This window comes from Carettochelys insculpta, chromosome 10 (genome assembly GCF_033958435.1).
Source record: "Carettochelys insculpta isolate YL-2023 chromosome 10, ASM3395843v1, whole genome shotgun sequence".
Lineage (NCBI taxonomy): Eukaryota > Metazoa > Chordata > Testudines > Carettochelyidae > Carettochelys > Carettochelys insculpta.
Window position 1 is genome coordinate 52,595,126 of NC_134146.1, and position 17,328 is coordinate 52,612,453.

The following is a 17,328-nucleotide window of genomic DNA, read 5'->3' on the forward strand; positions in this document are numbered from 1 at the left end:
TAGACTCCTAGCAGGATGTCACCCTTGTTTTTTACTCCTTTTAGCTTAATCCAGAGGCTCTCAACACATCCGTTTCCTGTGTCCATCTCCACCTCAGTCCAAGTGTGTATATTTTTAACATACAAGGCAACACCTCCTCCCTTTTTCCCACCTATCCTTCCTGAGCAAGCTGTACCCTTCCGTACCAACATTCCAATCATGTGTATTATTCCACCAAGTTTCCGTGATGCCAACGTCATAGTTGCATTTATTTATTAGCACTTCCAGTTTTTTCTGCTTATTACCCATACTTCTGGGCCTTCATCAATCCATTATGCTATACAAGACACTATATCGTTTCCAAATTAATGTTGCCCCTTACCTAACAAAAGTGTGTGCAGATGGGATTGTGTTAAAGCCCATTGAAGCCAAAGGGAGTAATTCCACTCCTATGGGCTCTGAATTGAGCCCTAAAATGTGCGACTGGGGGGGGGGGGGGCAGAAATTAGAGACACTCCTGAGCACTAACAACAAAAAGCTATGAAAGCACATGCTGTTCATTTATATTTTTATTTCAAATAGCTTCGATCATTAAAAACGATTTTACAAGGTTATTTACAATTGTGATATATAGTTATGCATGTGTGCCTTGTTGACAACTGGGTACCATTCCAGAGCAGCATTACATGTTTTTAAAATATGAAGATGCGGTATCATTTCTGGTTTAAACTAGGTTTTTGAAAGAGGAAGGGGAGCTTCCAGAGACCACTACATTACGAGACTTCTTTTTTTTTTTTTTAATTAGTTTCAAGGAAGCATTGCCTAAACCAAGAGTAGTTTCTGGTTCACAATTATCAAACAAGCTGCAATTCATTGAAAATAGCTGTAAAAACCTGAAGCTCTGCTGTATAAAATTAATATATCCAGGACTCTAAAATGTGTCACAAAATGACCCCTTTCACTCAGACTTATAAAAATCTAATTTTACAATTCAAAATTTCATGAGAGAAATTCTAAAGCACTTCCTGAATGTTGTGATAACTGAGGAAAATGCTAAAAAAACTTGCAGCATAAAAAGCATCCTGCATGTGTTTAATGTTAACATAATATACACATAATACAGTAGAGGATTATTTACCCAATTTCAGATGAACTGGTTTAGCACAATCTCCATAAACACAGAACAAGAAATAAATAGAATAAAAAACTGTGACCATTTTAAAAATAAAAGTGCAATTATCAAAGCTCCCAATTTAACATTTACAAATGAATTGAAACAATTTTGCAGTGTGGTTGGTGTAGCCACTTTTACTCAAGCATTATTTGCAGCCTATTTTACAGCAGACAGTTATATAATGTGTGAAAACTACAGTTACCACTAATTATATCTGAAGGGAAGTAGAATTTTTAAAATAACCCTGAGGGATACACATTTTAAAGAACTGGCTGTTTATTTAAAAAAATTAAAAGTTACATTTACTATTTAACACTTGCTTTCTTGTGTAGAGCATTCCTTTAAGTATGTGCACAAATAATATTTAAGTCAGTAATATTTACAAATCCTAAAACACTGGAACAAGACATATACAGATTTAAATTCAGGTCTGTAGACACTTAAATAATTTAATAAGAAAATCTCAAACTGTCTTCAGTGTGAGGCTGTATTATATAATAGAAAAAAAAAAAAGACCACTGAGAGTATTTAGTAGGGCCTGCTAAACAGCTCTATTAATCTGAATTCATTAGCTTTGGGGAAAACTTTAGAGGGGGTTTCTTTTAAGCATAAACTCTGAAGTCCAACACACTTAAACGTATGAAATTAACTTGTTAATCTGGGGACGCATCTAGTTGACAGTCTTTCTGTACACCTGAAAAAAACATATCCTCCGTTTAAAGGAATACACAGGCAGATAGGGCTGACCCCTGCCCCAAGGTAAGAAGGTGCAGTTCCCAGGGACTTCAGTAGGAGCTGTGCCTACTTCCATGGCTGTATTTGAACCCGAAGAGATATAAAACCTTGCAACAACAAAAAAAATTAAAAAGGATGTTTTGCCAAAAAAAGAGAGCTAATTTGTTATCCTTAATAACTAACTAGCTCTTGGTCAAAGATACTAGCCATTCAGTCATATGATGTCAAAAGCCCCCACTAATTTTGGTGCCCAATTTGAAGAACGTAGCACCTGGCCTTAAAGGTGCTGAGCACCCACAATTTCATCTGTAGTCAAAAGAAATTAAGTGCTCAGGACCTGTGAAAATCATGCTTGGTTTTCACAAGACACACGCCCAAAATTAATGGACACACACAACAATTTTGGGCCTAATTTTAAAAAAAAATAGGGCACTCTCTAACAAACTGTAATCTACAAGTAGTTTAGTTCTTATTACTTGGGTACTTCTAAAGGGCTTGTACATGGAATATAATCAGCACAAATGAAAGACTGACTAAGTATAACAAGTGAACAAGGACACAGTGGTTAGTGGATTGGGGGAAGAGCACTAAACAACAGTACTTGAAAGAGGCAGACCATGTGCACGTTTTGCTCTTCAGTTCTGACTGAACAAACAAGTTACAATGAATGAAACTAATTAAAAAAACCCTTTAAGTTAACATTTAACCAAACATAGGATGTGGTCATAAGTCACAGCTCCAAGGTCCAAGATGCATAGCTTCATGGAATCTTTCCACTAAAACATTTTCTATAAACGGGATATATAAAGGTGATTCACTCAGCTAGCAGAATTCTTCTCCCAAAAATTCCACACTATTGTCATATTTCAAAGCCTCAATGGTGGCAACCTCCATAAGAGTGATCCCCATTTTACACTCTTCGGGTGCATCTCCACTAGGAACTAACTTCGAAGTAGCCAGCAGAGAGTCTACATATACATTTTCCTTTACTTCGAAGTTAACTTCAAAGTAGGGAGCCCAACTTGGAAGTCCTTACTCCATTCCCAGGAATGAAATAGTGCCCTACTTCAAAGTAGGGTGTGTGTAGATGCTCAACTTTGAAGTTAGTTTTGTAATGTAGACACAGCCTTCTAAAGTTATAAACATTATTTGAAGTGCAACAGTATAAAAAGGCAGGATAAGGACAATTCTGCTCCTTACTATTGATTAAAAGCTGGTAAGTGCTTTCCCAACATAAAATTGGAGGAGAGCTGTCAGCTGACATATGGGATTGTATGTCACAAGCATACTACTAACACAGCCCTAAAGGAAACTTCCAAACCACTTAGCACCAATTGTTAATTCCAACATTTGTATGGCATGAACATCATCATAAAGGCAATGATACTATCACAAACAAGGGAAATAGTCCTGAGCTGCAAAATTCCCCTTATTAAAGGATCCTAAAGAATGATACCCTCCCTAGGTAACTTTAACAAGCTACCTGCCACCCACAGGCTTATGGAGAGGGAGAACCCTCCCTAGAATAGAGTCATTCCACAGGTTTCACTCAGCCCTGAACATAACCCCACAGGAGTTTTCATGTAAGGGTCAGATCTGGATTTCTGGTGTCCTCTCCCAAAGTTCAGAGTTGCTTAGATCTGTCAATTTCACAGAGTTGAAAAAGGCAAACCAAATTTTAGCTTTTTAAAATCTTTTTAAAGAGCAATAAGAAATGGCTGGAGGAGTTTTTCCTCGCAATTTTACTGTTTTACTAGGTTGCCAAATGGTTTGAATTTTTTATCCATTTGTGTAGACTTCTAAAATTCATTGTTTCTGAAAAAGTTGTTGGTGCTTCTGGTCACCTCTTATTTGCAATTTCATTTCTCTAGAGTCCTAAGGCAATGCTCTTTGGCACCACCTCATGTAGAAACCGCGCGCTGATACTTTAAGTACTCATGGCACCACTGGTGATGCAAAAAGTTTAAAAAAAGAGATCCACAGCAGCCTAATAATTTTATAATCACACCTGGATTGTGGTTGTTTCCATCTTAACCTTGCTGCACACAACCGTATGGTAATTAAGACGCTGGCAGACCAAGCCTTCGGTATTTAATAAGCCCTCAAAACCTATCATTAATATTTGCTTATGCTAAGGGCATGTGAAAACCACCTTCTGCCACCTATCAGTAAGTTCTGGCCTTGCTGGTACAAAGACATTAAAAATCAATCAACTGACGCAAATAAAATCGAGTCTGATAAGAACAATCTAATCTCCTCGTTGGACAGAGTAAGAGCTTATGGAGTCCCCAGCTCATTAAATGCAACTGAAATGAAATGTAAGGGAAAAATATTTTTAGCCTAAATTTTTCAGCATCCCCTCCCTCTTCTCCAGGACCCTAACACCCTGTCCTGCAGCCTATGACAATTCAGGATTAGCTGAAGAGGAGTGCTCTGCTCAGAGACTGAGAACACTGCTTTACTGCACTCCTACTACCTTCAGGGCAGACTTAAGGATGACCTGCAAGCCCTAGCTCTTACGTCTCCCACAGCTGGGAACTTTCTTGCACAGCTAGGTATGAACTTATCAGTCCACGTGAAATAGGAGAGATACAAACTAAACCTCCAAAAGCAAAGGTGAAATAGTTGACAACCCTTTACATGTTGTTTCTATGGGCCATGAAAAGGCTATGCCAGGCAGCATGCTATGCTCATATTGGTGTTGGTACACAGGGTGGAACAATTACCATCACGTATTAGCATTCCCCAAAAAGTCAAAGGACCCTATTAACTGCCCTGCAGTTTAAAACTTTTAAATACAACTCACTTTGGGCAAGTGAGGTTTCAAAATTTAATTTAAAAAAATCTGTGTGCATTATCTACCTCATTTTTAATGCATAAGTTGCATGGTGTCCAACTCTGAACTTTGTATTCAGAGACACAAAAGAATTGGAAATGTTTGTACTAGAATTTATAACACTTGGTATGTTTCCATACCAAATAAAGCCATACAATTACACAGCTCTGAATACTGCTAAGGAAACATACCACTGTTATGTTACAGTGATTATTTGATATGATCCATTTTCCTGGGATCTTGGAGCTTTTGCTTCTGTAGTTGTTCTAGGTTTTGGTGGCCATTCGGGATCAACTAACAGTTCCTGAGCTAGGTGCATGTACTTGGCTTTTGGAATCTTCTTTCTGCAGACAAACAGGGAGGAAATGAAGCAACTTCTCCAGTGATCCACAGCATCCTGCAGAAGGCACAGGAAATAAACGGACATGAAAGAAAGGCTGCCAAGAGCAAAACACTTTAAAAGCACAACAGAGATCTTACAATGAGACATCATAATGAAAGTCAGATTCACTTCTGAATTGTTTTAGATTTTATTCAGAAATTATCATTATAGAGGCTCAAGAGACCATGGAGCAGAATCTTTATACAGGGCTATATTCTCCCTCTTATGCCCTGAGGCAACAATGAAAATTTTAAACAGTGCAAATGTGGGGGGAAGTTTAAGACTCTGAATTATAGTTTCCAGGTCTCTCATGCCAGCAATCATTTTCACATACATTTCAAAGAATTCATAGAATCCTAGGGCTGGAAGGGAGCTCAGGAGGTCATCTAGCCCAGCCCCCCACCTAAAGCAGGATCAACCCCAACTAAATCATCCCAGCCATGGCATTGTCAAACCAGGACTTAAAAACCTCTAGCGATGGAGATTCCACCACCTCTCTCAGTAACACATTCCAGTGCTTCACCACCCTCCTGGTGAAATAGTTTTTCCTAATATCCAGCCTACTCCTCTCCTTCTGTAACTTCAGACCATTGCTCCTTGTTCTGCCATCCATCACCACTGAGAACAGTCTCTCTCAAGCCTCTTTAGATCTCCCCTCAAGGAAGTTGGAGGCTGTTATCAAATCACCCCTCACTCATGTCTTCTGCAAACTAAATAAGTCCAGATCCCTCAGCCTTTCCTCATAGTGCACGTGCCCCAGCCCCTTAATCATGTTTGGTGCCCTCTGCTGAACCCACTCCAGTGCATCCACATCCTTTCTATAATGGGGGTCCCAGAACTGGACGCAATACTCCAGATGTGGCCTCACCAGTGCCAAATAGAGGGGAATAACAACTTCTCTAGATCTGCTGGAAACGCTTCGTCTAATGCACCCCAATGGCTATGTCTACACTAGCCCAAAACTTCGAAATGGCCATGCAAATTGCCATTTCGAAGTTTACTAATGAAGTGCTGAAATACATATTTAGTACCTCATTAGCATGCAGGCGGCCGCGGCAGTTCGAAATTGACGCTGCTCGCTGCCACGCAGCTCATCCAGACGGGGCTCCTTTTCGAAAGGACCCCACCTACTTCAAAGTCCCCTTATTCCCATCTGCTCATAGGAATAAGGGGGCTTCGAAATTGATGTGGCTCGCCGCCACGCAGCACATCCAGACAGGGCTCCTTTTCGAAAGGACCCCGCCTACTTCGAAGTGCCGTGGCCACCTGCATGCTAATGAGGTGCTGAATATGTATTTCAGCACTTCATTAATAAACTTCGAAATGGCAATTTGCACGGCCATTTCGAAGTTTTGGGCTAGTGTAGACACGGCCAATATGTCATTAGCCTTCTTGGCTACAAGGGCACACTGTTGACTCATATCCAGCATCTCATCAGCTATAATCCTTTGGTCCTTTTCTGCTGCCCTGCTACTTAGCCAGTCAGTCCCCAGCCTGTAACAATGCTTGGGATTCTTCCATCCCAAGTGCAGGACTCTACACTTCTCTTAGTTGAACCTCACCAAATTTCTTTTGGCTCAATCCTCCAATTTATCTAGGTTACTGTGGACCCTATCCCTACCTTCCAATGTATCTACCTGACTCCCTACCTGACTGCCCGTAACTGCACTGTTTCAAAAGGAACTAGTGAGCTCCTGAAGTAACCTGTTGCAGAGAAATAGTTTAATACACTGTTTGCAACATGACTATGCATGCTTGATGCCCAAATTTTGAGGTGGGTGGGAAACCCTCAAAATATTTCATACATGTTTACATTTGTTCAACAGTCTCCACCCAACAATAAGCAGTAAGCAATTAAAATCAACCATGCCTATCTCACAATGCATACTATTAAAAAGCATGCAAAGCACTGAAAGAGCAGTAACCTGCCAATGTGTAAGAATACACCACAAAGTGTGTTTTGATTCTTTCAAAGTCCTCTTCCTCCTAAAGAGGCAACACATGAACCTTTGAAATATTACTCCCCTAACGAGTACAAATGGACAAGCACGCTGCTGTCACTCTCAGATAGTTGGTTCCTCCCATTTCTCAGTCTATCATGCTTGCTTTGCGTGACAGCCGTTCTGATGCATATGCACACAACCGTTATGCTCCCTGGCTTGGATTTACCCCTGTGCAGAATGCTAGTATGAACCCTAGGTACCACGGATGGTCTCCAAATTGGCTTACTCTGGCCTGAAGCAATGGCTGGGCCTTGTGCAGGCTCTTTGCAAGTGGCATACCAAAGGCATAACAGGTTAAAGGTAATTATCAAGCCAAGTGTTTTACTACTTGGCATTGCTTTGTTGACTACCTCTTGAGAAGGAGGAGCTGCCAAGGTCATTCCCTTTTATGGCAGCTTAATGAGCAAGAGAAGTAATTTACCATGTCTGTAATTTTGTTTCACTTTGTATGTATGTACCATAAACTACTGACCACACAGAGGATGCTTCAACATCCTTTGAAGTCAATGTAACTAATTTCATTGGGAGAAAGCCCAAACCCATTAAGAACACAGATTTTATTAGAAACAAGACATTTCTCATCCCAGCCTACTGACATGCAGCCACTGTTGACACTGTATGTTAGTCCCTGAAATTCTAAGTGTGTCGTTCTGGAGTCAAAAAAAACCATGTCAATAGAAAAATTAGAGAAGTCTCAAAAGTGACAAGCACACTTTGCTTCTCAAATCATGTCAGCGAATCTAAACATCTTAATGGACACTTACCTGCCTAGGACAGGTTTACAATAATACTTAACAATGCTTCTGATAAAATCCTTTTTAATTGTAAAGTTATAAAAATATGAAAAAGACACTATTTAAAAACAGGTTTTATAAAGGCAGCAAACGCACACCCATATACCCCTACAAAATGCATAGTGGAAAACTAAATTAATCTGCCTACAACTGAATGATTGATAGCAAAATATTTGTCTCCAACCTGAGGTGGCTGGGGTATGGTGAGGCGATATTCTCCTTGTTTGTCTCGACTGAACACAACCTTCCAAAGGATCATGTCAAGGAGGACATTCTGCAAGACATTTCAGTGAGTGGGAAGAATTAAAAAGACTAATGATCATTTGTTGTTAGTATGCACATAAAGATAAAATCTGAAACAGTGATGTAGGCATAATTAACTCAGTGCAGAACCAAATTTGGCTTTCATTTGACAGTACTTATTTTTATCACTATTTAAGAAAAAAACCATCTCCCATATTTAAATGCTTACATGAGGGTTTTAAGAGCATGAATATATGCTTTGCATTAATTGCAATAATTACGACAACAGCATTTACCCAAATAGGATTTCTTAACAAGTTTTGACACTGCTATTTTATGAATCCCCATTAAGCACTGCAAGTTCTAAAGTAGCTTTGAATTAAGGTTATTTTCTGAAATCGTCTTTTTCATTCTGGTTAGTCTGATTTTGTGGGTATTTATTTAGTAGTGCTGATCACAGTACAAAGTTAGCTTTAGGTGAACCAGATCTGCAAACTGGTCAGGGTTTCAAACAGACACAGATGCGGATGTGGTGCTCGGAGTCTGAGTGACTTGGTGAGTGGTGCATCTGGTCTCCAAGAAGGCTGCATGGCGGATCTCTGACCAGGCTGGGGGAGAGAGGTCTGTCGGGGTCAGTGAGGGCAGTGTGGTGCAATCCTGTACGACATGTCACCTCCACACCCGTGCACACAACACAATTAATTCCAGAAATGGATGGTGTGTGGCAGGGGTGGGCTCAAGCAGAGGAGCTCAGGTATAGGATTGTGGTGTCTGATGGAGTTAGGGCTTCAATGGAGGTGTGGGTTCTGGAGTGGGGCCAAGGACGAGGGGGTCTGGACTGGGGAAGAAAGTTGCGGTGTGCAGAAGGTAAAGGTTTAGGGGTGCAGCTGGGGATGAGAGGTTTGGCTTTAGGCTGCCCTTGGGAGAGAGGACTTCTCCTTCCCCCACAACCCTCTCACTTCAGCAGTTCAGTGCCAGGCACCTCTCTCTGGCTGTGGTAGCTATGGTGGGCTGGGGATCAGGGCCAGGGCCCTCCTCAGTTGCCTCAGGTCACTTGGGGCAGGTCTAGGCTTGAGGGGAGGCATCTCTTCTTGCCACAGCCCTGAATGGTGCTTAATAGGTGGTTATGCAGCTTATCTAAGAACTTGTACCTATGAGTGCTTAAGGCTGGCTGAGAAGATCTCTGGCTCACTGATAATTTTAGTAAGACTTTGAATACCAGGAAAATGCCAGAAGACAGGGAAAATGCTAATATTGGATCAATATGCAAAAAGAATAAGCGGGATGATGCAACTAATTATTGAATAACTACCCTGATACCAACCTCAGATAAAATAATGGCAAAGCTGATAGGGATTCAACTGATAAAGAATTAAAGGATGGGAATATAATTAATGCCATGCAATATGGTTTTATGGAAAATAGGTTAAACAAACCTGACATCATTAGAAGTTTAGTTGATAAAGGTTGTTATGGAGATGAAACACACTTAGGATTTTGTAAGTCATGTGACTTAGGAGAGCATGATACTCTGATGTAAAAATTGGCGCTATGTGATAATACACCCTCAGTTCATTAAGTGGCTAACTGAGAGATCATCAGTGGGGAATAATCACTGATTGGGATATTTCCAGTGGGGCTCTACAGGCATCAATACTGGACCCAACATTTTCATCCATGAACTACAAGTACAAAATCACTGTTGATAAAATCTGCAGATGACACAAAGATGGGCAGAGTGGCAAATATGGACTATGGAACTGTTCTAGACAGCAATCTGGATCACTTGGTAAACTGAGCCCATTCAAACAATTCATGCTTTAATACAACCAAACACAAAGTTATTGATCGAGAATAAAAAAGTACAGGCCTTCTTTACAGAAGAAGGGATTGTATCCCAGAAAGCAGCAACTCTAAAAGAATTTAGTGTGTTAGCGGACAAACAGCTGAACATGAGTTCCCAGACTGATGCTGTGGGAGAAAGGGCTAATGTTATCCCTGGATGTATAAACAGCAGAGCAATAAAGAAGAGTAAGGAAGCGATTTTACTAATGTTTACAGAAGTGCTGGGCAACCTGTGGCCCACATGTGGCCAACTGGGGTTTGTGCGTGGCCCACGAGACGTTTTATTTACTGTTGCCTACACAAAGGGTTGCCAGATTCCATTGCTTTATGTCCGCATAGTTTTTTCTATCAGTATTACTGAAGTGACATTCGTGTAAAGCAAGATCATGTGAAGTGGGGTGCACAGTGATTGCACAGAATATTGCAAAAGCTTTGCACTTCCTCTGCATCCAATCAAAGCACTGCTGCAGTTCAAGCAGCACACCCTGCAAATTCTAGGTATGCAAGCGCAGTTAGCAAAATTAGCCTATCCTGGGAGATGGTCTTAATTATGACAAAACTGTAGCCAACTGAGATGAGGGGCCACCCATGTGTGGTGTCCACATTTTTAAAATATGCTGAAAAACTGAAAATGCAGAAAAAGCCACAAAGACGATTCAAGCAAATGTTTTACACTGAAATATTTAAAGAGCACCATTTACTTAGCTAATCAAACAGAAGAGGGGTGCTAACTATGGTGTGTGAATATCTTTGGGGAAAAAGTACCAGGTATGCAAGGACTTTGCAAAACCAAAAGCCAATGAGTAACCATGGAGGCCAGAAAAGCACCAGGCAGGAGTTAGACACACATTTTTAACAGAGGATGACTAACCACTGAAAACAACTATTCAGGGAAGTGCTGGATTCTCCATCTCAGTTTCTTCAAATGAGACTGACGCTGTTCTGGAAGATATGCTTGAGCCAAACCTAATTTACAGACCTCAATAAAGGAGGAATTGTGTGAATGCAATACTTAGGGGGTCAGACTAGAGCAGTGGATCTGAAACAGTGGGTCAGGACTGTCATTTTAATTGGGTCACAGGTCTTGTCAAACTTGCCATGGCCAAAGCTGAAGCCCAAGCCGCTGTGTTCATGGCCAAAGTTGATGTTCTCAGGCTTCAGCTCTGGGTGATGTGGGCTGAGTTACAGGCCCTCTATCTGCAGTTGAAGCCCTGGGGCTTCAGCAGTAGGCTCTCTGCCTGGGTCAGTGAGGTTCTGGCCCTCCCACCTGGGGCAGCAGGGATTGGGTGGATTCAGGCTTCTGTCCCCCTTCCTGGGGTCGTTGAAGGAGGTCACAGTACAGTGAAGTCAGAGAACATCTGTACTAGAGGATCTAATGGTCCCTTCTAGTGTTACACTATGGCCATATCTACACTAGTCCCAAACTTCTAAATGGCCATGCAAATGGACATTTCGAAGTTTACTAATGAAGCGCTGAAATGCATATTCAGCACTTCATTAGCATGTGGGTGGCCGCGGCACTTCGAAATTGACGTGGCTTGCAGCCACGCAGCTCATCCTGACAGGGATCCTTTTCGAAAGGACCCCGCCTACTTCGAAGTCCCCTTATTCCCATCAGCTCAAGGGAATAAGGGGACTTCGAAATAGGCGGGGTCCTTTCAAAAAGGAGCCGCGCGACAGCGAGATGCATCAATTTCGAAGTGCCGTGGCCACCCGCATGCTAATGAAGTGCTGAATATGCATTTCAGTGCTTCATTAGTAAACTTCGAAATGGCCATTTGCGTGGCCAATTCAAAGTTTGGGGCTAGTGTAGACATAGCCTATGAAATCACACTTGTGACCCAGCATAAGGACAGTGATACACATGTTAGGAGTCTGGCTTCAACATCATAACAGAGAGGTAGCTGTGTTAGCCTGTACTCTACGCAAGACCAAATTCACTCAGACACACCATCTGAGCCCCGACCTGGATTATTCTATTTACTGCCTAAAATGCACAAACCTGGAAACCCAGGATGCCCTAGCATTTCAGGCATTGGCACCCTTACTACCAGACTGTCAAGCTATGTAGACTCCCTCCTCAACCCCTACGCCACCAGCACTCCAAACTCTCTCCAAGACACCACTGATTTCATGAGGAAATTACAAAGCGCTGGAAACCTTCCTGACAATTCCATCCTTGCCATCATGGATGTAGAGACTCTCTACCCAGTATTCCGCATGAAGATGGACTACAAGCAATCAGAAATGCTATCTCTGATGTCACCACAGCCAATCTGGTGGTTGACCTATGGAACTTTGTTCTCACCAGCAATTATTTCCAGTTTGGGGACAACTTTTACCTCTAGATTAGCGGCACTCCTATGGGCACCCACATGGCCCCACAGTATGCTAACATTTTTATGGCTGACTTAGAACAATGACTCCTTAGCTCTCGTCCCATTACCTCTCCTTTACTTACACTACATCAATGACACCTTTATTATTTGGACCCACAGTACAGAGACTCTGGAAGAATTCCACAGAGATTTTAACAACCTGCATCCTATCATCAATCTCAGCCTTGACTATTCCACATGAGAAATACATTTCCTGGATACCACAGTACAAATCACTGATGGCCACAGACACCAACCTCTACCGGAAACCCACCATGATGCTGCCAGCTTCCATCCAGCTCACACTACATGATCCATCGTTTACAATCAAGCTCTTAGATACAATCGCATCTGCTCTGATCCTACTGACAGAGACCGAAAACTACAAGACCTCTACCAGACATTTACAAAATTGAATTACCCACCAGGAGAAGTAAAAAAAGGGCCAGACAAATACCCAGAAACCAGCTATGTCAAGATAAGCCCAAGAAGATCAATAACAGAACACCACTTGTCATCACCTATAGCCCCCAACTCAAACCCTGCAACGCATCATTAAAAATCTACAACCTATTCTGGATCAGGATGCTGCACTCCAGAAGGCTTTAGGTGACAGGCCTGTCCTTTCCTATAGACAACCTCCTAACCTGAGAAAGATTTGCACCAGCAATCAGAGGCTACACCACAGTAATATGAATCCTGGAACTTCTCCTGGCAACAAACCCTGCTGCCAACTTAGTCCCTGTACTTATTCTGGGGATACCATCACTGGATCTAACCATGTTACTTACAAGAACAAAGGCACATTCTCGTGCACTTACAGCAACATTATGTATGATATTATGTGCCAACAATGCCCTGACACTATGTACATTGGACAGACTGGGCAAAACTTTCACCAAAGATTAAATGGACAGAGCACACATCAGGAAACTCAATATACATAAGCCGGACAGTGAACACTTCAATGGAGTGGGCCATTCTGTTAAACACCTGAGAATGTGTTTCCTGGAACACAGAGAATTTAACAACAGATTAGAGCAAGAGATTTGTGAGTTAGATTACATATTCAAATTCGACACATTAACGTGTGGTATGAACAGAGACATCAACTACCTCACGTATTACAAGGACTGCTTCTCTTCGATGCTTGTAATTATCTCAGACAGGACAATTAACACCCCCTACCCCTCACCCCCTTCCTTCAATCCTATTTGATTTGTCAGTTTTTATTGCAATTTTTTTTTGGGTCTTCTGTACTTTTGACAGTCTGTATTGGAAATGAAATTGATCTGATGAAGTGGGTCTGTCCCACGAAAGCTCATCACTCGATAAATCATTTTGTTAGTCTTTAAAGTGCTACATTTCTGCTGCTTTGTTGTGTTCAACAGTTCCCTGTACTATGTATTATGCTGAATTAAATAACAATGCTCCACCAATTGCTCATATTATTTCTTAGAATATTAATTAATCTTTATTATGACACTTTAAACTTTGTGACCTTAACCGTGCCAAAAAATACATTAGAAGCACAAACACAACTGTATTCCATCAGCATTTTATATAGGATGCCCTGGTACCCCAGAAAAGGCTACAAGGAAAAAAAAAAGTATTAATCTGAGCAACTTACCTCCACCAAGATGGATATAATTGCATTGATGATGATGATGATGAGAATTGTTATACGCCACTGATATGGTACACAAACTAACTGCAAGACAAAGTTGTCACAGGTGAACAATGTCCACTGTATGCACTGAGCAGTAACACACAAGAAACAGCATATATGTGAAATGAAGCACACTTGAAACAAGCTTAGGTGTAAATCTCAAATTTTAACTTCTATTTTATTGCTTAAGTGCAACTCTTAGCAACAGGGCAGAGCTGCATCACCTCTCATTCTACAGTATCTTGCTATGAAAGCACTAAGGGTTACAAATCCATGCCGCTGCCGAGACTAAATTTATTATTGGTTCTCAATATGCCTGATTTCATTAGGGTCATCTTTTGGTAGCATGTGAACTCCAGCTTTCAAAGAGTCAGTCTATTCAAAGGGAACTCTAGACTGGAAGAGAAGCCAGCCAACTGCCAACTTATCTGATGAGATATGAAGTGCATATCATGCTTATTGACTCTTACCTCAAGGAAGCTGTCAATGGATTCTACTGGATACAACATGATGAAAAATGTGAAGATATAAAGAACGATCACAGATACAACAAAGAGAACTGTAAAAAGAAAGAGAAATATAACATGCTGTCACTCAAATTTTGCATATGTATCTAGTACAATAGATCCCTGAATAATAATTCACAAAATATATTTTGCATTGGTAAACCATATGCAAGTATATATTACATTAACTGGCTCGGGAGGTCATTCCCATAAAATTACACTGCAATAATTTTATTATATGTGCAAAAAAGTCACTATTAAAACATCCGACAAATTCGCACGAATGTCTGAAAGAATACAATCTACTTGAAGTTTACCCCATGATGATAAAAGAATGTAAATTTCAAAATGCTTTCAAGTGAAAAGTGAATTATACTTATCCACCATTATAATGTACATGCACACACACAACTATTTCTCCATTAACCTTCTAAAACAATATATACTGGTGCATGTTATATAACTACAAAACAACTAAATTACAGGCATTCATATGAACCAATGTACTAGCAACAAACAATTAGATTTCAGATTACACTTTTCTTACCCCCTGAAAAAGACCACTTTTAAATGTAACTTATGAGGCCCACAACAAAGACCAGAATCTTTCAGAATTCTGGAAAAAGATTAAAGCAACTGAATCTAAATCTAAAAAAAACCTGCACGTGTGATTTCCAAACATACAAACCCATCTAAGAATATTAGCAAACAGAGATTTATGTATGCAGCAAACACACAGTCCCAACAGATTTAAGAAGCGAAAAATGTTACTGAAGCATTTGGTGGAGAGGAAGGTGACCAGGAACAATCAACGTGTCTGATCAAGCTGACAGCCTTCTGCGATAAGACAATTGTTCTGTGGATAAGGGGAAATGGGTGTACATGATTTATCTTGACTTTAGGAAAGCTTTTGATATGGTCATGCACAATATTCTTGCCAGCAAGTTAAAGATATATGGATTGGATGAATAGTTTATAAAGCGGATGAAAAGATAGCAAGATATCTGGCTCAATGGATAGCGATTCTACGTCTAGCTGGCAGTTGGCATTAAAAGGAAGCCCCGAGGGGCCAGTATTTTTCAACATATTCATTAATGATCTGGATGATGGATGGATTGGCAAATTCATGGGGGAAGAGGTAAATATGCTGAGAGGTAGGGACAGGGTCCAGAGTGACCTAGACAAATTGGAAGATTGAGGTTAAAGAAATATGACGAGGTTCAACAAGGACAAGTGCAGAGTCCCATACTTAAGAAGGAAGAATCCCAAGCACTGCTACAAGCTGGGGACCAGATGGCTAAGCAGCAGTTCAGCAGAAAAGGACCTGGGGATTACAGTGGATGAGAAACTGAATGAGTCTACCGTGTACCCTTGTAGACAAGTAAGCTAATGGCATACCGAGCTTCATTCGTAGGAGCACTGTCAGCGAACTGAGTGAAGCAAATATTTCCCTCTGTTCAGCAATGGTGAAGCCACATCTGGGGTACAGCATCCAGTTTTAGGGTACCTGCTACAGAAAGTATGTGGACTGAGTCCAGTGTGGGTGGGGGGGAGAATAAAAATGAGTATGGGGCAGGGCACATGACATGGAGAGAAGCTGAGGGAACTGGCCACATTTAACCTGCAGAAGAATGAAGGGGAATTTGATAGCAGCTTTCAACTACCTTAATGCTGATTCCAAAGAGGATGGAGCCAAGCTGTTCAGTGGTGGCAGATGACAGAACAAGGAATCAGGAGCTACGGTCTCATGCTGCAGTGGAAGAGGTCTATGATGGATATTAGGAAAAAATACTTCACTAGGAGGTGGCGAAGCACTGGAATGGGATGTGGTAAAATCTCCAGCCTTGAAGGTTTTTAAGGCCAGACTTGACAAAGCCCTGGCAGATGATTTAGTTGGGGTTTCTCCTGCTTCAAGAAGGGGTTTAGCCTACATGTCCTCCTGAAGTCTCTTCCAACCCTAATCTTCTATGATTCTTCAGTGCCTTAAATAAACCAGCAATGGATTGCAGGAGTATCCTGCAACCAAAATCCTGAGTCAATGGAGAAACTTCACGCAATATAGTTGTAATGATTATACTTAAGTGGTTTTCAAAAACAGTGTACCGTTCAAACGTCATGCGCACTACTTTGGAAAAAAAAAAGTTAAAATTTATAGAATGTGAGAATTTCTGCATTAACTTTTCCAAATTCACAGAGGAAACACTGAATATTCTGCAACACTGCCCCATCTATTTTCACCTGAGAAAATATCCTCTCTCTCTTCTACCTGGGGAACCCTGCAATCTTGCCACAGAATATCTGTCACTGCAAAAGCAGCACAACATGCACCTAACCAAATAAGTTAAAACAAAGTAAATATGCCTACCTCAATTTGGAATGCTTACATAGAAAAATACAGAGGAATTATATGTAATGAGAAGAGACTTACCATTTTTGTAGCAAGGCTGCCTAAAGGGCTTCCCTTTAGAAAAGACAATTGCCACTACGAGGTACTGAAAGCTGGAGATAAAAAACACTGTTGTGTTTTCATAATTTTTGATATTGTGCTCATCGTGAAGAGTGTCATTATCATGTTGGGAGGAATTGGTATCTGCAGCTGTTGATAAGTTACAGGCACTGCAACAAAGAATATACGACAGTCAAAACAAAGTACAACAGTAAGTGTTAGTCTTGTCTTTACTGTGAAACGTCTAGTATAGATTGCTAAGAGGTTATGATGGGTATGGTTCAGCCATTTTACTATAGTTAATGAAGTAAATCAGAAAGGCTTTTGTGTGAGACAGT

General features: G+C 40.9%; 1 protein-coding gene across 5 annotated transcripts in view; it reads right to left on the reverse strand.

Moving 5' to 3' along the window:
* Positions 1-535: 535 nt before the first annotated feature.
* The window catches only part of ATP13A3 (ATPase 13A3), a 151,202-nt gene continuing 134,409 nt past the window's right edge, over positions 536-17,328 (reverse strand). For all 5 annotated transcript variants that reach the window (XM_075004720.1, XM_075004723.1, XM_075004722.1 and 2 more), the window contains 5 exons: positions 16,973-17,160; positions 14,509-14,597; positions 14,000-14,080; positions 8,088-8,177; positions 536-5,121 (listed from right to left, as the gene is read on the reverse strand). In XM_075004720.1, coding sequence (XP_074860821.1) covers positions 4,921-5,121; positions 8,088-8,177; positions 14,000-14,080; positions 14,509-14,597; positions 16,973-17,160 — 649 coding nt within the window. In that variant the 3' untranslated portion in view covers positions 536-4,920. The remainder of the gene's footprint in view (positions 5,122-8,087; positions 8,178-13,999; positions 14,081-14,508; positions 14,598-16,972; positions 17,161-17,328) is intronic.